The 22455-nt window shown below is 37.4% G+C and overlaps 1 protein-coding gene across 4 annotated transcripts in view; it reads left to right on the top strand.

The window, feature by feature from the left end:
* LOC135774260 (TBC1 domain family member 20) overlaps window positions 1–20609 on the top strand; it is a 28354-nt gene extending 7745 nt beyond the window's left edge. For 3 of the 4 annotated variants that reach the window (XM_065284247.1, XM_065284231.1, XM_065284227.1), the window contains 7 exons: window positions 1830–2015; window positions 2091–2171; window positions 2330–2516; window positions 2606–2707; window positions 5827–5968; window positions 9991–10175; window positions 17170–18239. In XM_065284247.1, coding sequence (XP_065140319.1) covers window positions 1952–2015; window positions 2091–2171; window positions 2330–2516; window positions 2606–2707; window positions 5827–5968; window positions 9991–10175; window positions 17170–17422 — 1014 coding nt within the window. In that variant the 5' untranslated portion in view covers window positions 1830–1951 and the 3' untranslated portion in view covers window positions 17423–18239. Of the gene's footprint in view, window positions 1–1829; window positions 2016–2090; window positions 2172–2329; window positions 2517–2605; window positions 2708–5826; window positions 5969–9990; window positions 10176–17169; window positions 18240–19918 lie in introns of those variants that run through there. The other variant, XM_065284240.1, reaches the window with a different exon arrangement.
* The last annotated feature ends 1846 nt before the right edge of the window (window positions 20610–22455 follow it).

Genomic DNA, 22455 nt, shown 5'->3' with positions numbered 1-22455 from the left:
GTTTTATGAAATTATTTTATTATGAGCATAATATAACTGAGCTGAGTTCACCTAGCCACATTAGCCACTGGCCAATTTGTGATCAACTCCCCCTAGTGGTGAGTCATCGGAGTTTTGAAACAGTTATGACGTAAAGAAGCCTGCTTTGCTAAAATCACAAGATTCGTACATTTGTTTTTTCTTGCTTTTATTGATGTAAAGGTGCTTTGAATACAATTGTGAAAAGCGCTTTTTAAATAAAAGTGAATTGAATTAAATGTTTCGAGGCTTCATGAAGCAGTGCTTTAATATCGCCAATCACTAGTGTAAATTATTGTGTGCATCTGTGAAAAAATATTTTGGCTTAAATTAAATGCAGTCGGACTTGACAGTGATCTGAGTGCGTATTTGCGTTAGTATTTTGCTTGAATGCCGTGAAAACATCTACAATTCAAAAGGCCTGTTATGCTACTGACGGTTCAAATATATTGTACAATGTGTACTAGGGTGGGCGGAATGACCAAAAATCTATTTCACGGAATGAGTCATTTTATTTCACGGAACGGAATATTTCACGGTATACATGTTTTTTTTTTGTTTATATTGTTTTTTGATGATAAAAATGTACAGAAATACACCACTCACTATAGCTTTTAACTAAATGCTCACCACAGTTTTAAAATATGAGCAATTTAAAGTTAATAATGTTAAAGTAAAAATGCCCAGAAGATAGCAACAGATAAGTCTTGATTGGACAGAATTTGTTTTTATTTGAGTTATTAATTTTATAGACTATTAAAGCTATAGTATGGCTTCATTGTATCTTGTATTTATGCATACATTACAATAAACATCTGCAATATGTAAAATGAACAGGTATAAATATATGCAAAAAGGATAAATACCTGTCCTGTATATGAGAGAAGAAGCTCTAGATATTATAAATGTGACAGGTGCTATGATGTGATGATCATAAAGTTTGTTTTAAGGTCATGACGCCCTTTACTTTCTATTAGACCTAAACATTTGCATCTCTTTCTCGTCTTTCCGATCAAATATGTTTGTATAAGCAAATGGCGCGTCAAACTACATCGCTCCAGAAGCGCACGTGTCACTGATATAAACGCGAGTTTTGTCTTAGCTTGCTTAAAGTTCAGAAAACTTTACAACTATTAGCATTATGTGCGAGACGAACTCTTTATTTGGCGTCGCAGCTCCTTGCGCGTGCCTAGAGATCTCTGCACGCGAGAGACCGGCCAGCTGCTGCATGAGGAGAGAGAGAGAGAGTGCGCGCGAGAGCGAGCAAGACAAGAGTCTCGCTGCGTGACCCGCGGTGGATTCACTGGCACTTATTATAAAAATTACACAAATAACTCGTTCATTTTTTATAAGTGAACTATTTTACATGTTTCTCCGTCACACTCAGTCTAACATGCTGGAGGGCAGAGTTAGCCACGCCCACTTATTTGCATTCCGCGGAATAGAAAAATCTGTTACGTCTGACATTTTATTCCGCGGTAACGGAATATACCGTCATACCGCCCAGCCCTAATGTGTACTCTGGCTTTAACTTCTGGTTCTGCTTAAACCCCGCCCCCTCTTAAGCCACGCCTCCTCTACAGCCTGTTTCCGCTCTCTCCTCGTTCTGCTTAAACCCCACCCCCAACTTCGCTCCAACCTCTGCTCCTGGTTTAACCCCTCCCTGACCTCTACTCCTGCTTAAACCCCGCCCCCAGCTCTATCCTCTGCTCCCCAGGAAAGCTGTCAGATGACTAACCAGTCTTTACTTTTACCCGTTACATTTGTTGATTGGTAATTTTTACCTCAGATTTTTTGTACTCCACCTACAGAACATTTGTCGTGGAAGAAACAGAAGCTTGTGCATATCCATCAGGCTCTGAACAGCGACCCTGTGAACATTGAGACCCTGCGGCAGGCAGCTATAAGTGAAGGAGGTTTGCTGACGGATGACATGAGGAGAAAAGTTTGGCCCAAACTTCTCAATGTCAATGTCTACAATCTTCCTGCCAAACCCTGTAAGTGTTTGTTTGTGCTTTCTTCAACACAATAACTGTTCAAGTATAATGTCAAACTCTTCATCTTTTCCAAAGCCAAAGATGTCCGTGAGAACCACAAAGACTTCAGACAGGTGGTGCTTGATGTCAGGAGATCAATGAGGCGCTTCCCTAAGGGTCAGTGTCTGATATCTATTATCAGTTGAAGAACAGACATGACACGCTGTCATATGATCTCACTTATTCATTTACTGGCCTTCATGCATGCTTCCAGTTAGTGGGGGTCGATGTTTTGGTTTAAGGATAAATAAAGGTTGTATATAAATGTGTCTCAGGCATGCGTGTGGATGAGCGGGAGGTTCTCCAGGAACAGCTGATTGACATCATTCTGGATGTATTGAGGAGAAACCCTCAGCTGCACTATTATCAGGGATATCATGACTTTGTTGTGACCTTCCTGCTGGTGGTGGGAGAGAGAATGACCATTGCGCTCATGGAGAAACTGTCCAATCACCATCTCAGGTGAAGCTTCATGGAGTTTTTTTACAATATCTTTTAGAAGACTTTTTAGCAAAGGACTCAAACCGTTTCTGTTCTGTTGGGATCTGCAGGGATTTCATGGACCCCACTATGGACAGCACAAAACACATATTGAACTACCTGATGCCCATTCTGGAGCATGTGGACCCTGTGCTACACGACTTCATGATCAGGTGACGCCATTAATCTCACTAATGGATTAATTCACTCTCTTATCCAGACTAAAAATAATTATTGAATAATTCAAGAGGCACAGATGTAAATAATTTTTAACCCAAAACATGCCTTTAAATCTCAGTGAGGTTGTAGTGCAGTTGTGTGGTTGTCCTAAAGAGGGCAGCAGATGTTGTCTTTACATGTTTAGACCGAGTCATGGCAGTGTGTCACCTGCTAACAGGTTTATCTTCGACTATTACACACAGTCTGAGACTATAAAATCCTCTGGAGTCTGTGAAATAGATCACGGTCCTCTGTGTTTGTTGCCTATAACTGCTCTTGAATCAATAAAATTAGTCGTGTTTAAAATGAATGAGACGCGTGAGGGGGAAGAATTACGTGTAGAGTTAAACCATTTACTGTTTAGCACGTCACCCCATCCAAAGGTGGATTGCATGCCTTATGAATGATTCTCACGGCTCTTGCATAAGTTACAGCTACAATATGAGATACTTTGCAAAAAAATTTGCTAAATATATCAGTGCTGCTCAAAAAAACAATATTAAATGTATAACTGATTATATATATATATATATACAGCATAAAGAATTATGATGAATAATAATAACTTATACATTATAAAAGTAAAAAAAATTAAGATCGTCATTTTTAAGTCAGTGTGAAGTGATGATATTAAATGTTCTAAGTTTGTCATACACAGAAAAATGTGTTATTAACCACCCAGTCAAATTTGAATGATAAAAAACACCAAGTAAATAAAATAAGTTATCAAAATCTTGCAAAAAAACAACATTCTCCACTCTCAAACCCTGGGGTTGTGCCCACTTGCAGGAAAGCTGCCATCTCTCTTAACTTTCAGGTACAGCTACAACCTGAATGGATGCTTGTGATTGCTTTAGGGGCGGGGCCATGCTCAGTGGCTCCAGTGCATCATCGAGCCACAGTTTTAGCTCCGCCCATATAATCATGAACACAGAAATGTGGAATAACGGTGTCAATTCAGCAAATACAGTACTACACATTTCACAGTCTTTGTAATGTGTTTATAGACGGTTTCATCGGACGCACGTGCGCTGACGCGATTCACGTCTGGATCCGAACCTTACTTCCAGTTTTGTTTTTTTAATGGTCTGACTAGTTGCTAAACTGATCTCTTGAACAAATGCCTTGTCGAAAATAACACATGTTTTGGTTTCCTAGGTAATCTATGTGTTGTTTTTTTTGCTTTACCGGAAGTTACGTGCGGACCACGACAGCCGCTTGTTTATGTTGTTATTGCTGAAACCGTCTATAATGTGTGCAGAAACAATTAAAAAAACTTTAATAAATATTTTGCAGTCAGTGCTGTACAGCTACTTGAATATTTGTGTACATTTTTTTGAATTGTCCAAATGTCCAAAATTATAAGTTGCTTTGGATACAGTGTCGGCTAAATGAATAAATGTTAATTAATTTAATACAATGAAAAGTATGCATATGAGGAGAGCACATATATGTAGTTTTGTTCATAGCATAATTTCTTTGGTCTTCAACAGTGTAACTCTGCGTTTTCTTGCATGCAGTTTCAGCTCTGGTTTATAAAAGCAGGTTATTTTTAATGACAGGTCATTTAAAATGTAGAGAATAAGAGGTTCTTTGTAAATATTGCATGCGAGCGTCTCGTCGGTCTCACAGGTTTAATGGTGTTGCTCGCTCGGGCTGTTGCTTTCACTCTCTGACTTCTCCAAACAAGTTAATAAAAAGCAGAACTTTATAAAAAGCTTGTGGCAAAACGCTTCGGTTTAAAAACGACATGATGTTTTGTGTTGGTTTACATAGACTTGCATCAGTTTCTCCAGACAGAGATGCATTAACTGTCTACTGATAAAGTTTTGGATGATCTCAACAGAACTGTTTTGAACTTCTCATGTGATTTTATTAGTGAGTTTGGTTTATGCTCTGTTGTATTTTGTTATATCCTCATATTTGATATCATGCACACAGGCAACGGTACAAATCATCATAGAGCTTTATTTTGATGTCCTGTGACATTTTTCTAAGTAGGAATTCACAGCATAATGTCTGTCCATATAATGGGGTGGAGCTTTGGGCTTTTTTATTTCCTTTTCACATCTTCTAGTCATGACAGCGGAAACCATGCAACGCATTTACAAGATGGAAAAAAGGCCCTTCAGCTGTTAAACTGCTCGTATGAAATTTAAGTGTCGTAATGAATGAACGTGTCAAACATCCCTTCATGTGTTTTTCATGTGCTGAATGAGGGTTTGTTGAAGCTCTGCCAAGTTGTAGTGATATCACGTTTTATAGGAAGCCCTGCCGTGCCAGTTTATAGGTCAAACTACTTTTTTAACATCATGTTACCATTGAGACTGTTTTAAAGCCCTTCAAGTAAACATGAAACATCATTTGCAGCACTGCTGTACTGTGATGTGTTTTCTAGTAAAACAGGATTTGTGATGTGGGACTGTGTGTTTCATTAGGATTCATTAAGTGGGCACATATCCACTTTTATAAGGTGCTTGGACATAAATGTGTGTTGGCGGTGTGTGAACACAACAACCATACAATAAAAAACACCCTCTCATTTTTTAATCCCCATTAACCTAAGCAGTCTCATTAGGCATGCTGTTTTGATTTTCTTGTTAATGTGACATCACACCGATAATGCCCCGCCCACAGTCACTGACTGACTGGTTAATTTTACCCAGAAGCTTTTCTAAATTGGTTTATTTGCACATTGCAGCATTAATGCAGCTAGAGATACTATTCACAGGAATCCGATCAGTTTTTTAGGGGAAATCTGTAACTCATTTAAAAGTACACAAATGGAAACAGCGCTCCCCCCAAATAGGTGCATTTTGGACATGCTATAATTATTTTAAGACGAAACTTCACAGACACTTTCTTTTAAAATTGAGCATAATTTGTGTTCTTTAAAGAGTGAACGGGCAATCACTGAAATTATCATTAAAACAGCATTAGAGTCTAAGTCTGACCGATATGTAAACTAAAATGGGTGAAGTATAATTAGGTTATTAACATATGTTGTTACAGATATACAATAATCTGTTACACGTTGTTTATTACTGATAATTAGACATTTTCTGTGTTACAGGGCCGAGGTTGGCACTATCTTTGCCCTGAGCTGGCTGATCACATGGTACGGCTACGTTCTGTCAGATTTCCGGCACATTCTCCGGCTCTATGATTTCTTCCTGGCCTCTCACCCGCTCATGGCTGTCTACTTTGCTGCTGTGGTAAGATGAATCTTTTCTTTTTTCCAGTGGTTTTCTGTGTTCAGAGACATCGAGGCCAGGCTGCATTTTCTATGCAAGCGAGTGGAGAGGAATCATTGCTGTTAGGTCAGAAAATATTAAACCAAGTGTCTGCTGGATGATATTCAGTGTTATGTGTGTTTATTATGTGCCGTAACAGTGACTCTTTCAAACAAAAGTATGCATCCAAGATTGACGCTTGCCAAGTATCCTAAGTATAACAGCGCTCTTTTCATATGAACAAGAATATTTACACTTGCATTTAGGGATGCTCCGATAGATCGGCCACCGATCGGTATCGGCCGATAACGTCATTAAATGACTCGATCGGTCCTCGCTAAATTTGCCGATCTCCTAAACCGATCTTTCTGTTTACCTTTGTCAACATAGGGCTCCTGAATGCGGCTGCAGCTAGAGACCATTTTTACGCAATGCGAGCATTTTTATAACCCATCGCTCGTGTGTGACATGCAGATTTGCATTTCTCTCTTTGCGTTTGCAAAGATAAGCGTATTTTCTATGAGGACGCGATCTGATCAACAGCGCGACGCGTCTTCACATCCCCATTAAACAGCGTATACAACACACATCTATCGCGGATAATTGCATCCTCATGCCAAAAGTTTATTATTTGCATGCGTTTTAAAGTTTGAGCGTTTAAACTTTCATTTTCCTCACAGCTGCTCTCGTCCGCGTACATCCGGCGCATGGACACACAGAAGCCTCAGTCATCAGTGCACGTGAGCAGAGTGATCTCTCTCACGTCTTAAAGCTACAGTATCCTAATTCATCTCTCAATAAAATCACTTTCTGCTCTTCACTAAAGAACTGTTATACTTCATTCGAATGCGTGTATGTTTAATTCATACAGTTTAGACTGTGAAATGTTTTATTTTTATCACTTTTAACAGACATAAGACTTTTTAAAGGCATATTAAATTTCTCTTTGCAGAAGAAATATTTGTTGTGCTAATTTTTTGATTCTCTATTAAAACAATAATAAACCTAATTACTGCAAGTAATACAACAAAGGCAACATCTGTGTTATTACTTTATCTAGAAAAAAATGTTAACAGTAACAGTCATCAAAAAGCTTGCATATCAGCTTGAAAAATTGGTATCGGCATTGGTATCGGCCGATCACGAAGACAACAAATCGGTGATCGGTATCGGCCTGCAAAAACCCTGATCGGAGCATCCCTACTTGCATTAACAAATTCATATACATACTATATGATTAGAAACAAAGATGATTTAAATTAAAAACATGAGTACAAAAAGCCAATAATGATGCAATATTCAGAATTTATTTCTTACTATGATTTTTGCTGCAAATGTACGATAAAACAGTAAAGAATTTTTATATGGATTAATGTATATATTTTTAATTAAAAGAACCAAAGAATTCTTTGAAATAATATGTTACGTTGTTACATTACATGTCCATTTACAACCCTAGGATTTGCCTTTATAATGAAATGGTCTATTATTACCTTATTTGAAGGGTCATGAATAATAATGTTGAGTTCTGCTCTGATTGGCTGTTTCTCCTTCAGTAGCTCTGTGTGTGTGTGTAAACAGATCTTATGTTTGAGTCTGTATCAGATTTTGAGGAATAATCAATTGTTTGGAGATTGTTAATGGACGTTTCTGAGTGGGAAGTTTGTGATTTTTTCAGTATGGACCTGCAAAACGTAACTTTAAAGCAATACTATGTAGTTTTTTTACCTTTAAATAATGTCTCTAAAATTATTTCAGCGATATAACAACTTTTAACTGGACAAATTGTACTGTTGCTGCAACCCGAGCAGCCTCCTAGCTGCTACAAGCACACTCTGAAAGTGGCGGTGGAGGGTAGGAAACAGAGCCCCGCCCCTCCACCTGCCTGCAAAAGAGTGTCTGATACCAGGCACTGTTGCGCTTTTCAACCTCATGGGGGAGCTGTAAGTCATTTTTACATGGAAACTACATAGTGTTGCTTTAACGTCAATAGTAGAACTTCAGCCTAAACGCTAGCATATAGCATTAACTAGCATATAGCGCTAACTCGGCAGTCAGAACAGTTTTACATTCCACAGCACCTTTAAATGCACTGTAAAAAATGGTAAAAAACAACTTTGTTTTGCAAGTCAATTCAACAAACTATTTTAAGTTTTGACCTGTGAATAATTAACATAACTTATAAAAACTAGTTGAAGTTGTTTAACTTATTTTTAAGTATATATGTTGATTTGACAAAAAATTCTACATTTACAGTAGGGCTGCATAACGATTAATTGTGATTGATTGTTTGCAGTATAAAAGTTTTTGTTAACATCCTATATGTTTGTGTGCTGTGTATAATAATTATGTATAAATAAATACACACACATGCACGTATAATTTTAAGGAAAAAAATATAGAAATTATATATAAATATTAAAATGTATATACACATTTAAATTCTTAAAAATGTCTTCATCTGTGTGTATTTATTTATACATAATTATTATACAAAATACCCACACATATATAATGTAAAAACTTTTATTCTGGAAACGATTATTCGCGATTAATCGTTTTACAGCCCTTATTTACAGTGTGTTAATGTAAAAAAACAGGGAAAGGTGTATAGTTTAATGAAGTATTTTCATTTGCTAAAGCATATCAGATGTAAAGGAGAAAGCAGTTATTTATTTTAGTCTTCAACAGGGGGTCCGGGTTGGGACCCTTTAAATCCGTGTTATTACTGGGAGTCCTCCAAATAATGTTTCAACATTCCCTGCTCCTCCTCTCTGTCCATTAATGCATCCTTGACTTTGGTCTGAAAAAGGTTGAATCTATATGATTGAATAGAAACTATTCCTCCACACGATTGAGTCATATAGCCCGTAAGAATATACACAAGCATTTGAAATCCAGACACTGTTTACTATGTTTGCTTCTGTATTTGTTAATTCACTTATTTAGGCGATACGTGATGGCTAATTCATCAACAGCAACAACAAAAACAACTTGTTTCAAAGAGAAGAGAAGATTTTTTTGCATTTTCCCCCTCGTCTAATGTGAGAATCCAGGGCACTTTGTTGTATTGGGAATGAGTTAATTAACCAAACTCTAATGAATTCACCAGAGGTTTCTATAGAGGGCTGCATGTGTTTGTGCCGAATCTTTTAAACGCCCCTCTTTCTTCTGTCTCCACGAGCTCAGACACAACACGGAAACCAAAGGGACCGTGGGCCGTTTGATGTCAGGATAAAGGGATGTAGTTCATCCTCTTAGGTTGGAGATATGCGGATACTCAGTCGAGGTGGACGTGACCCAGCTTCGATCTGAACAGCACAGGGTTGAAGTGAGGTTTAGAAATGGAGCGCTGTTATTTGACCTCTGCTGGGATGCAGATACTGATTCTAATCCTGCTGTTGTGTAGTGAACTGATCTGTGATCAGTGCTTTATTATGAGCTTAAAGGTGCCAAAGAATGCATTTTAATAATCTGTTAAATTATTCTCTGATATCTACACAGAAGGTTTGTGGCTTTATTAAGTGCAAAAATGATCCCGAGACAGTTTTACATGTCTATTTACAACCCTAGGATTTGCCTTTAGATTGAAATGATCTATTATTACCTTATTTATAATTACCACACAACTTTTATTATTCATCTATTTCTAGAAAAATACAGTTTACCTTTATATCTTACATATGTTAGATGTAAATCTAGCGTGCTTGCTAAGTATGCATGCACACACATACACAACAAGTAAAAGTATTGAAACATCCCTATTAAGTGTATGTTTGTCTAAAGATGTTGTAATAATTTCTCATTTACAAAACAAACATTGTGCACATTGAAATATACTTTTCTTAGATTCAGTTTTGTGTCCCCGTGGACTGCTATGACTTCTGGAAACTACGTAACTCCAGCCAATCAGATTGCGACAGATTTTCAAGTATGTATCAAGTGGACTGGCATACTCCCCTGCTCACAGGTCTCTCTGTGTTTGTCTTTCTCTCTTTGTTCAGATTGTGTTGTACAGACAGGAGGAGGTGAAGAACTGTGATTGTGATATGCCCAGCGTTCATCAGCTGCTTTCACGAATGCCTCAGGATCTGCCGTACGAGGATCTGATTGGTCGAGCTCAGAGTCTGTTCATGAGCTGCCCGCCTTCTCTGCTGGCTCAATCTGTAGCTTTGCAGTCACACAACATGTGAGTTTATCTATAAATATATATAGGCTGATGTGTCTTCATCATTTCTGCTTGTTTGTTAACCCCCTAGTCAAATTAATTTTATAAACTGATACATTTCACTTCATACATGTTCCTGCCATGTTGAGGGTTGAAAGTCGTGCGCTTTAAACGTATTGTTTTCAGAGATGTGGTTTTTCCGTATTAATACGGATTTCTGTATTTTCTGACCTTGGAGGGATGACTTGTCTAAAAATAGACAATATCAATAGCGGGAACACGCAGGCTCTCCTAAGGGACAGTTTATGAAAAATGAAAATACTGTCATCATTAACTCACTCTCAAGTTTGTCCAAACCTGTATAAATTTCCACACAAATAAAGATATTTTGAATAATGTTTGTAACCAAGCAGATCTGGGGCACCATTCAGTTCCATGTTATTATTTTGTTCTACTTTGGAAGTCAATGGTGCCCCAGATCTGCTTGCTTACAAACGTAAGCAGGTGTGTTCAGCAGGTTTGTAACAACACGAGGGTGAACAAATGATGACAAAATGTTCATTTTTGTGTGAACTATCCCTTAAAACCAAAATGAAATACAATACTATTTTCTAATCCTAATCCAAAGACTTCAGTTTCCTCAAAAGAGTTCAAGATGTGTTAAGAGAGATTAACACTAAATACTGACTTTAACCTAAAGAAGCCATTTAATTCTAAAAACATGTTTTTGTGTACATATTATTTGTATCTTAACAAAGAGAGTAAAAAATGAATATCATTGAAACTTTGCTAAAACAACAGCGCTGGTTTTGGCCGGCCAAAGACTTTTTTCAGATCTATGCAACAGTCACATGTTGGGTCCTGCGAGGTGTTTGTTTCATGTTGTGTCCAGCAGGTGGAGTTATTGAGTATGATATGATATCCCCTCAGTTGAGCTCCTGTTGTGATGTGAAGGACGCTCAGCCAGAGCCGTCTGTGTGTTTAAACGCTCGCTGTCAGCCTGCAGATCACATTCACAGATGCAGGTGAAGGCACTTTAATGATTTATCTCTTAACGGCGGGGGGGAAGGCATTCCTCTGGCATTCTGAGGGAACTGAATTCAAGTCCCTGAGCCCCGAAAAAGCCATCAGAGAGAAGATCTGTCTCGTTTAAGGTCTGCCGTCGACTACGGAGATTGAGAGAGAGAGACACAGAAATGAGATGGAAAGACAGGAATGAGAAATAAATAGAGATAGAAGTGAGGGAGAGAGAGAGAGAGAGAGGCAGAAGTGATGGAGTAGAGACGAACAGAATGATGATTTAATTTTTATCTATCTGCATGTCTTATGCAAATCAGGCCCCGCCTCACTGGGTTATTAAAGCCCTTGCGTGTTTTGCATAACCCCTCCCCCAGGCTCATCTGTGGTCCTGCGTGTGTGTTTCAGTGAAATGAGCAGACTCTCTGGAGGGGCGTGACCTGTGACCTTGCTCTCTATTGTACTGTTTGACCCTATGGAGTGCAGTAATGAGGAGTGGCACGCTCTCCCTAACGGTTCTGACCCCCAAATGTTCTTCATTAATCCCCCCGAACACGACCGGAGGCTAAAACACTGGCCCTGCGTTCGGCTGATGTTTTATAAACACACTGGATTTATATTATCACCTAGAATGATCTTATTGTTTAGTGTTGCCTGTTGCATTTCACCGTGCATCTCACGTTAAAGTCGCAATGAAATTGAAATGAAAAACTGTATATATATTTTTTAATATTGTGGTATTATTAACAAATGACTTATCTGTGAGCTTCATTATTTTTAAAAAATTTGTGTGTGCTCATAATCTTTAATCAAAAATGCAAATCTCCTCCCTTCCTTAAAACGATCTCTCTTCACTTCCGGTCATAAGTATGGCAGGTGGGGGGGGGTCCAGGAAAAGATCGCAGCGATTAGCAATTAGCAACACGACCCAACTTCAAACGATCCAATCAGATCTCGATGGATAAATTCAAATCCAGACCTGCCTTATTTCATCTCAAAAGCTGTTTCATTCGGATATACGTCACCATGGGGAAAATAAGGCAATCGCTACTTCCGTTTCATGGCGACTTTAAAGGTGCAGATTTATTATAATAATGCAAAACGTTGTAAGGGTATTCACTTCTGATCTGCATTTTCTGTTTTTGCAGTCTGCTGTAGGATGTAGCTCAGACATGCAGCTGTTATACCACCGGCTCATATTGTGTTTATCATTTGTGCCAGTTATTTTCTTTTTTCTTTTGTTTTCACCACTTGCATACGTGAAACTCCTATATCTGCGTATAATCTGTATCAGCAGATAAAATCATTTTCCCCACTATCAGAAAACAGCCGATGATCAGGGCAGATTATATCCTGGCAATCAAAAAAACACTTCAGAACTCAAGCTGTGGGATTATTTTACATACAGAGTTGCAGTTTACACCATAATTTGGAATAAGAAGTTAAAAGCACAACTATTGATATCAGTAGATGTCATTCTACTGTAAGAAATCAAATATCGGTATTAGGACAGAAAGGTTGTATCTGTGCATCTCTGTCTTAAAGATATTATGTTTGCCTATCAGTACATATTGTTTTTAGATACACTCGGGTAAGCCAGTACAAGGAATGAGAAACACAGGTGTTACTGATGTTTGAGGTTGTTTATACCTGGTATTAAGATGCGTTTTCGTCGATCGCCTTTAGATCGCGCTGTACACTGTGGGTTCGAGCTAGAAGTCACAGCATGATTTTTGGCTCTCCCAGACGAAAGATTGCCATCGTGAAACCATTGTCGAGATTTTTGTGATTGTGGCTCTTCATCGGTGGTCCTATGTCATACATTGAGAGAGGTTCAAAGACGACATTTTCCTACGACAGTTTTCTGACAGTGTCAAACATTCAGCATGATCAACGCACCATGTGCTTGCTGCTATGACCAGCGCATGCTGGGGACATTGCATTAACCAGTCCTTCCAGAAAAATGCGGAATTTTTTTGTGATTGTTGCGGGCAAAAAAAAAAAAGCGATGGAATAGGCGGGATATTTTTGCGATGAAATAGCGAGAACTTGCAAAAACTGTGTGAACTTTCATCTTTTCAATAATGTTCATATAACATAATCACGTCACTTCATAATATTCCCATGGCAGCAGGGGACATGGCTGCGCTTGTGTGACGTTAATGCAACATTTTTTAACTTTCAAGATCTATGTGACTTTTCCTACAAAAATGCGCAGGGATTATGAAATCATGCATGCCCCGCATATTTTGTGCATGGAAATCTGCAATGTATGCGGCGAAAGTGCGGCATATTTGAAAAAAATTGGATGGTTTTCGTTTCATCGGACACACGTGTGGTGACGCGATTGCGCATCTGGTCAGAACTTTACTTCCGGTTTCTGTTTGTTTAATGGTCTGACTAGTTGCTAAACTGAACTCTTTAACAAATGAGTAACAGTGATCTGTGTTTTCGACCACACTTGGCTTTTTGACTGTCTCTTTTTGTCAAAGGTTTTTGGACAATAGTTTATAATGCTGGCTACACAAGAATAGAGTCCTGCAGACCATTTTTTCTTTGTATGTGTGTGAGAGAGATAAAATCGAGTAAGCAAAGTCCTACAGTGAGTGTTACCACAGTTGAATGAGCAGCTCTGGGTGACATGACAAAGAGCCGGCGCTTACGGGTCATCGGGACAACAGGACATCAGAGCTGATTCACAGAAGCCTGTAGGATACACAAGAGCACAGTGTGGACTCATGGGTAATTGGGCATACCATCTGAGCAGCAAGTGTCTAATAATAGGACCATCATGTGTGTTAGAAAGGACTCATTGAATTAGACCATCTCACTGAACTGTGTTAACCCATTATATTATCAGAGAGAGAGAGAGAGAGAGAGAGAGAGAGAGAGAGAAAGAGAGAGAAAGAGAGAGAAAGAGAGAGAGAGAGAGGTTTAAGCATGCACACTTGAAAGCTAGTAGCTGGCTCCCAGGGATCTAATGGTGATCAGGTTCATCGGCATCACATGAAAGCAGGTGGTCCATACACACCGATAGGACAGAAAAGAGGATTTCCAGCAAGACTAAAGTTAAGTGACTGAGTACAAGCATAGAAATGTTCCTCCAGTGTAAACACATCCATCATCTGCTGCGTTTCCTTCACCACAAAAGGAACAGATTGAGGCAGAGGAAGAGAGCGAGGGGAAAAACAGAAGACTGATGTGACAGAGGTCACACAATCTGCTGCCTTTCAAGAGTGGAAACGGCAAAATTAGAAAGCGTTTTACAGACCAGAAGGAACAAGAGAAACCATCAAACATCATGTGCCACCTCCAAGAGAGGAAACCATCGCCGAGAAATCTTTGGTGTAGATGAAAGGAAAGATTCCATGCAGATGTAAAGAGTTTAAGGAATAGTTCATCCCTCATCCCAACAACATAAAATCTTGATCACAAAGGTAGATTTACATGCAATACATTCACAGTTAATGTGTCAGGGACTTTAAACACGTCGCAAAACGAGCAATTATGACGTGTGCTATATTTTTAAGTCTTCTGAAGCCATAATATACTCTATCTTGTGTAAGAAAAATATTGAAATGATGCATTATCTGTGAAAAATTATCCATGATCATGAAGATAAGATCTGGATACATAGTGCTCATGTACATCAATGTTTTTCTCCTTTATGTAGCTTTACAGGTGTCATATGCACTGTCATACAGAAGAATGGTGAGAAAATGCAAAATCAAATAACATTTTTGGCGAAGTATTCCTTAAAATGCCTGCCTGTAATCCAGCACATGTGTAGTAAGAGGTTAAGGCTGGAGTTGAGTGACAGATCCCACGTCCTGGCGTCAGATTGACTTTCATCAGAGCAAACCCTGCGTCTCCCGGGCCTTCGGCTGCTAAAGGAAAAGTTTAGAAGTTAATTGCTCTGCTGTTACCCGTCAGCTATTTTCAGCTGTGTCGCATTAGCCACAGATCCTAATGAGAGCTGGAGAACACTGGGAATCAAAGAAAAGGAAAACCAGAAGAACCAGTAAAGACTTTGAGCCCGTCAGCGAGTACCCACGATTCATCTGGCACTCTTTCATTAAACACTGAATGAGTTTCTGGATGTTTTATTATCATGAGTGAAATAAATTTGCGTTTCGTGTTTACTGTTCTGCTATAGAGACTGTAATGAAACTCCATAGAGACTCCAGACTGTCGAGCAGGGGTGTCCAATCCGGCTCACGTGATGATTTATACAGTATTATTAAATATTAAATGCATATTTGAAAAACACTTTCAGGCAGGATGGTGCAGTCGCAAGTGTCTAGTTCATTTTCAGTAGGAGAATGCGGATGGTTTCACAGGTGGAGTGTAGATGGTCCGCATGCCGAATTCTGCCAGTTCTGCGGGAATGAGTCTTCGCGACAGGTGATTGGACTCACACACATGACTAGAAATGAGGTGTTGATGTTGATTCAGTGGTCGAAAGGAATATAAGGAAGCACGATTTAAAAGCATAATGCCTGTGTTTTATGTTTTCAAACTGTATTAGGTAATGTAATGCTTTACAAATGCAATCTAGTGTTTTCTTTGCTAAATAACTGTTCTCATTACAAATATATTTGTACATAACTTGATAAATTTAACTTGCAAGTTCAGACTCGGAAGAATGAACTCCTGACACAAAATGCATTCTGGGAAACTTCGCTCTCATAAGTCCACACAAGTCTCCTCTGATGCATCCTCGATAAAATGGGCGGATCAAGAACACATTCGGGGATTTTATGTGAACTTGGGCTTGATGCGAACTTTGAATTGGAACTTGGGCCGTGGCTGATGACTTTTCACAAGTCCACAAGAACACAAGTACAGACAAGAACGCATTTTGAGAAACGGCTACGGACATGCAGTCGCTTGCCATAGGTCAATACTTCCGGGTTTAAAAAGTTGCGGAAGGGTGCCACCTGGTGGATAATAGCACTATTGCGGAGAGACGGAAAATCTCGTCATTGGCAGAGAAGCGTTTTCTCTTGATTGACGAGAAATCTTGTCAATGGCGGCGAAAGAGTTAATAAGAAGTATGTTTTTCTTAGAAGTAAAATTTATAAATTACCTTATGATTTACATTAAAAATGTATATTATCACGGCTCTTTTACTGCAAAATCTTGTTAAAGTTGTTTTAAAGTAAAATAATAATACAAAAATAACCACATGCACACTGCAAAAATGCCTTTTTACTTCATGTTTTTGTCTTGTTTTTAATACAAATATCTAAAAATACTTTAATCATGATGCATTTAAGCAAAATGACCTAAGAAAATAAGTCTAGTATAAAGACAAATAACATAAATTTAAGTGAATTTGTATTTAAAAAAGCAAAACCATCTGTCAATGGGGTAAGAAAAGTTGCCTTGAATTAAGATTTTTTTTCTAACCCCATTGGCAGATTTTGTTGTTGTTGTTGCTTGTTTTATGCACAAATTCACTTAAATGTGATATTTTTTCTTTTTGACTTTTTATTTTGCTCATGAAGAAAATGCATCTTGATTTAAGAATTTTAAGCTATTTGTACTTCAATCAAATAAACGTCGCACACCTGTGTGCGATAGGTGCGTAGGAAAAAAGGACTCGAAAGTCCAAATATAGACTGATAAAAAAGGAGAGGTCCCGCACACTATCCACTTGCAAAAATAGAAAAGATTTATTACAACGTTTCGATCTTTCGATCTTCTTCAGGCATCAAAACATCTATCCTAGATGTTTTGATGCCTGAAGAAGATCGAAAGATTGAAACGTTGTAATAAATCTTTTCTATTTTTGCAAGTGGATAGTGTGCGGGACCTCTCCTTTTTTATCAAGCTATTTGTACTTAAAAAAAGACAAAAATACTAAGTGAGAACGTGATTTTTTTGTGACATTTGCCCTGACTCCGTTAGTATATTTGAAAGCATGTCTGTACTAAATACTTGAGCATTTATATTCAGGTATTTTCATATATAACCTCTCTCTTCATCTCCACAGCGTCGCCATCAGGACCTTCAAGGACTTCCAGAGGTCAACGCTGATGCAGCGTCCAGACTCAGTCCTGCGTGAGCAGCTCCAGAAACGCCATGAAAACCAGTTAGCCCTTCCCATGAACACCCAACCAACAACCACTAATCAGTTGGTTAAAATGGCAGTGTGGGGTCTTTCTGCCACACTAGGGGCGACCGCGCTGGCCGTGGTCCAGACGGCTTTAAACTGGGCTCCTGAGTTTCTATCGCAGCTCTTCTGATGACGTGTCTTCATCGAGTCAATCGGGGTGCACTGCATTCAAAAATATGTGTAACCCAAGCGAGTGAATCTCTTATTTTTTCCTTATTTCTTTGTGGAGTTAAGATTGGAGAGGTGGGTTTTTGTAATGACAAGCATTTCTGGATGATATTCAGAGAAACTGAACGTTCGCAGCAGCAGCACAAAACTCAAATTATGTACAGCGTATTTCTCCTGAGCTCCGTCGGTTGTAAGTGAAGGAAAAGCTCATTAACAGGAGAAACCAGGTGATGGATGAAGACCACAGAGAATACACAACTGAACACTTCACACCAGAAGAAGACTATACGGTATTTAAGACGTCACAATGGATGAATGTCAGTACATTTTGTTACACAATTTATAGTTTTTTTTAATGAAGTGGCTTTAGAAAGTAAAGGGGTAGATCATGTGACATCACTCACTTTAGGGTTGTAAAGCATTTCTCAAGTCACGCTGCACTTTGACCTCCACTTGTAAAGAAGAAACAAGACTACAATGATGTATTTATATCTTTGAGTGTTAAAATATATGTTCAACTCAGAATTGTATGCACAAAATATCTTCCACATTATTTTGAATTCAATATGTCATTTGAATCGTTTGTTAAAAAGTCCAGCGACTGACGGTTTAAAATCTGTAAGCTTTACATTTACAGACCTGTAATAATTCAATGCTTAAGGTTGTGTATACCGCTGGGTTAATCAAGTGGAGGCCCGCCGGTCATCTTTGTCTCATTTAAAATCAGCGTGGTTACTTTAAAGCTGCCTTTCCATTGTACAAAACAAATGACGGCCAAATATGAGTTTTCAGTAATTAATAAGCAAAATACTGGATACAACAATGTGTGCATCTTTTTTGTTTTTCAATGTTTTTTAATATGACCCTATAATAAAAAGTACAAAAACAACACAAGTTAGCCTATAGTATATATTATACCACAGGTCTGTTGAATGCTGTATTCTGATTGGTTGAGAAATGTTCCATGGGTGTTGATTATTTTTCCATAACCGCACACTTAACTTGTCAAATGTCTTAAAAATAGGCACCAGATCAATGTTTGTGGTAACCGTGGTATAAGCGGAATAATTGACTCTTATTTGAAAATAATGCACACCCACGGTGTAACAGCACTCCGCGAATGACCACCTTGGGTGTGCATTATTTTCTTATAATTCAATGGCCGTCGTCAATTATTCCTTACATAATATATATAATAGGTAAAAGTAAAAAAATATAAAAGCTAAAATAGGAGTAAAAGGTTTGGCCCGGATCATATTTACATTTTTAAAATCTGGCCTTCAGAGTAGTTGAAAACCCCTGACGTAGTGTAATCTTGATCTGGATGTCATTTTAGTCAAAGCTGATGGCATATTTAACCCATTCCCCCCAACCTTTTTTTAAAAAGTTGTCCGCCAGCATTTTTTGTGATTTTCACCAAAGTTTTACAAAATGTCTTCTAGGGAAAAAATGTTTCTATAAATATATAAACATGCAAATATATCAAATGAAAGAACAGACCCTATGCTTTCAAACAACAAACAAACAGGAAAAATGCTTCCTATCTTCATTTGTTCTCTCTTTAAAACCTCTTAAATATGGGTTTAATAAATATAGGTTTCTTCAAAAATACCAAATTTTGAGCAAAAAGATCAAAAGGAATTTTGTTAGAGATCAGATTCAGAACAATTATCAAAACATTCACGGAGTTTACAATAAATTAAATTAGTTTTTGCTTCAGTTTTTTTTATAAATTGAGTAAGAGTGCCATCTAGTGGATAATAGCGAAAATCCAGATTACCGTAAAAACTCATCAGGAAAGTGTCATTGGCAGGAAAATGTTTTCTCTTAAAGGTCACGTTTTTTTCAAACTTTAGTTAGTGTGTAATGTTGCTATAAAAAAAATAATTTCTGTACAATGATAAAGGTCAAAGTTCACTGCCAGGCGATATATTTTCTTTAACAGAATTCCTCTTTCAAAGTCTACAGCGAATGGCCGGTTTGGACTACAGTCCTCTACTTCCTGCTTTAAATGACATCACTAGAACAGTTTTTTTACTTAACGTGAACATATGTTATATTGTGCACAATCAAAGCTTCAAAAACAGAAAGAACGGGACCTTAAATTGACAAGATAACTCATCAATGGCTGGGAAAGAGTTAATATGAGGCCAAAAAATCAAAAGAAATTGAAGAACAGTCCATGATGTGATTTATTCAATAGATGTGTTCTCTAAGTGAAATTCTTGTTTCACTCACGTGAAAGTAAAATGGGTTGCAGAAAATGTCGTTGACAGTCTTGTTTACGTCAGATCAACTTAAGCTTTTACTGTAAGTACACTGGAACTTTCACTAACCTCCCCACAGTGGTTCTTCATTAAAAATCAATGAATATCTTTACATATATTCTGAAGGAACTCTTGACCATGTCTGGTAACTCATGTTAGATGTACAGCGTGTGTGTTTGTGTTATTTACAGACTGTCAATCTGAGCCAGACTTGAGGAGCTGATGTGAGAACAGAATTTAACCTGATGCCACAGCTGGCTGACTCTATTTGTGCCTTGGGTGTTGATGAGCGGCTGTTAGCACACCAAAATCACCCCTGCCAAAAAAAACAGGAAGGAATAATGAGCAGTCTTCACACCGGTAACTTTAATGTGTTTTTAATGTGATTCAGTCTTTCAATGCTTTCCAGTGACTCAAACGCTCTTGTATTTGGGAAGCTAAGGTGTTTCTGAGTGGAAATCGGCCAGGACGTCTCTGTTAATGGGAATTTAATTTGAGCTTTAGTGCTATTTGTCACATTTGTGATAATCCTTCAGAAGGATGACGCTTTCCTGCCGGTCACCCAGGGGCACTGTAAAGGGGGGGTAAACAATGACGATTCTCGGGACCCACGAGTAAGAGGGGGCCCAGAGAAGCCCCCAAAATTGTGGTGCTAAAAATATTTAATAGTAAAAATTATTAACTTTAAATTATTCTATTTGCTGTTTCCTGGTATTAAAAAAATTTATTTGTTTAGGAAACACGAACAGTTCTAGTGTTAAAGATTATTACCACACTGCAAAAAAATATTTTCAAGAAAAAAATTCTTAGTATTTTTGTCTTGTTTTTAGTAAAAAATATCAAAAATTTCTTAAATTAAGATGCTTTTTCTTGATGAGCAAAACGACCCAAGAAAATTAATCTAGTTTTTAGACCAAAAATATTACATTTAATTGATTTTGTGCATAAAACAAGCAAAAAAATCTGCCAATGGGGTAAGCAAAAAAAATCTTGAACATTTTTCCTAAACACTAAATTCAAGAAAAATTCAAGAAAAATGTGTTTACCCCATTGGAAGATTTTTTTTGCTTGTTTTATGCACAAAATCCCTTAAATGTAATATTTTTGCTCTAAAAACTAGACTTATTTTCTTGGGTCGTTTTGCTCATCAAGAAAAAGCATCTTAATTTAAGAATTTTAAGATATTTTTACTGAAAACAAGAAAAAATGCTAAGATTTTTTTTCTTGAAAATCATTTTTTGCAATGCATAAGTTTAAATGTTGCGGTTAAAATGACTGCTGGTGGCCGTTATAGTGTTAAAAGTGCATGATAAGGGAACTCATTTTCTCCCCATGTTAGGTCAAGAAAACGCTGAAAAAATAACAATACACAGTTTTAGTTAAACGTTCAACATTGCAAAAAATGACTTTCTTACTTAGTATTTTTGTCTTGTTTTCAGTAGAAATATCTAAAAATTCTTAAATTAAGATGCTTTTTCTTGATGAGCAAAATTACCTTAGTAAATGAGTCTAGTTTTAAGACAAATTAATATACAATTTAAGTGAAATTGTCCTTAAAACAAGCAAAATGATCTGCCAATGGGGTGAGAAAAGAATTGTGAAAAAAGATTTCTTTTTTCTTAAACACTTAATTCGAGTAAAATTTTATCACCCCATTGGTAGTCAAAATACCATAAAAGCGCATGATTTTATGTAAATTAATATGACAAAAAGTCTAAGCTGTGTTGGGGGCCCTGTCAAGATTATTTTCATGGGGCCCAAAATCCTTAGCAGCGCCCCTGCGGTCACCGATAACTAAATCACAAATATGAAAAATACAAATTACATCAAGTTGTATTGATTTGTTACTGAGATCTAATGAAAATCAAAGGAAACCATTTCAATAAAAACAAACGTGCTGATGGTCATTAAACAATAATAAGGAAAAATTTATTATCTAAGGATCAGAAGTGACCTAATGTTCATTTTAATATCAGTTCCTCCTCATCACCTCAGGATTTTTAAATGATCAATGATGGTTTAAACTGAAATTAGGATGTTCACTTAGTGATGATGTGTTTTTATTTTAAGATGATATCTGCAGGAGTGCATGTGTATGTCGGCTTTATTAAACATTGCTGTCAGATGATCTATATCAGGGGTCTCCAACCTTTTTGTGAACAAGAGCTGCTACAATGTGTAAAACAATCTGGAGGGCCACTTTTTGGATATAATTGTACCTTTACCACAAAATTTTTTTTTACTTGTTGATATGTTTTATATATGTTTAAAAAGTTAACATACATAAAAGAAGCCAAGCTAATATAAAAAATATGTAATAAATACATATTAAAATTGAGGCTATTAATAAACTGTGCTTTGGCGGGCAACTCCGCGGGCACCATGTTGGAGACCACTGATCTATACAGTAGTGTCATGTGTTACTGCAGAAGTAACAGAAGAAGACACTTGACAGAAAACTGTTTTGGTTTAAGGTGTAGTTAGCAGCTATACACCGCTTTAGCTCTGTACGTGCAAAACTTTTTTTAAACGTGTTTGTTAGACCGAGTTTCAGTATACATGCAAATGTAAATGTATTTAATATTTCAAAAATAAAAGTGATGATCTTTATAATGTCCAGTGAGTAAATATGACAAAACCTGTCATGTAAATGAGGTTGTTTGTATGGTGAGGTTTTAGAAGTCACATGTATGTATTTTTGTCATGTGTGTTAAGTTATAAAAGAATT

The sequence above is a fragment of the Paramisgurnus dabryanus genome, chromosome 19 (assembly GCF_030506205.2).
Source record: "Paramisgurnus dabryanus chromosome 19, PD_genome_1.1, whole genome shotgun sequence".
NCBI classification, from domain to species: Eukaryota; Metazoa; Chordata; class Actinopteri; order Cypriniformes; family Cobitidae; genus Paramisgurnus; species Paramisgurnus dabryanus.
Note: the sequence above shows the minus strand (reverse complement) of the source record. Positions and strands in the feature narration are given on the sequence as shown.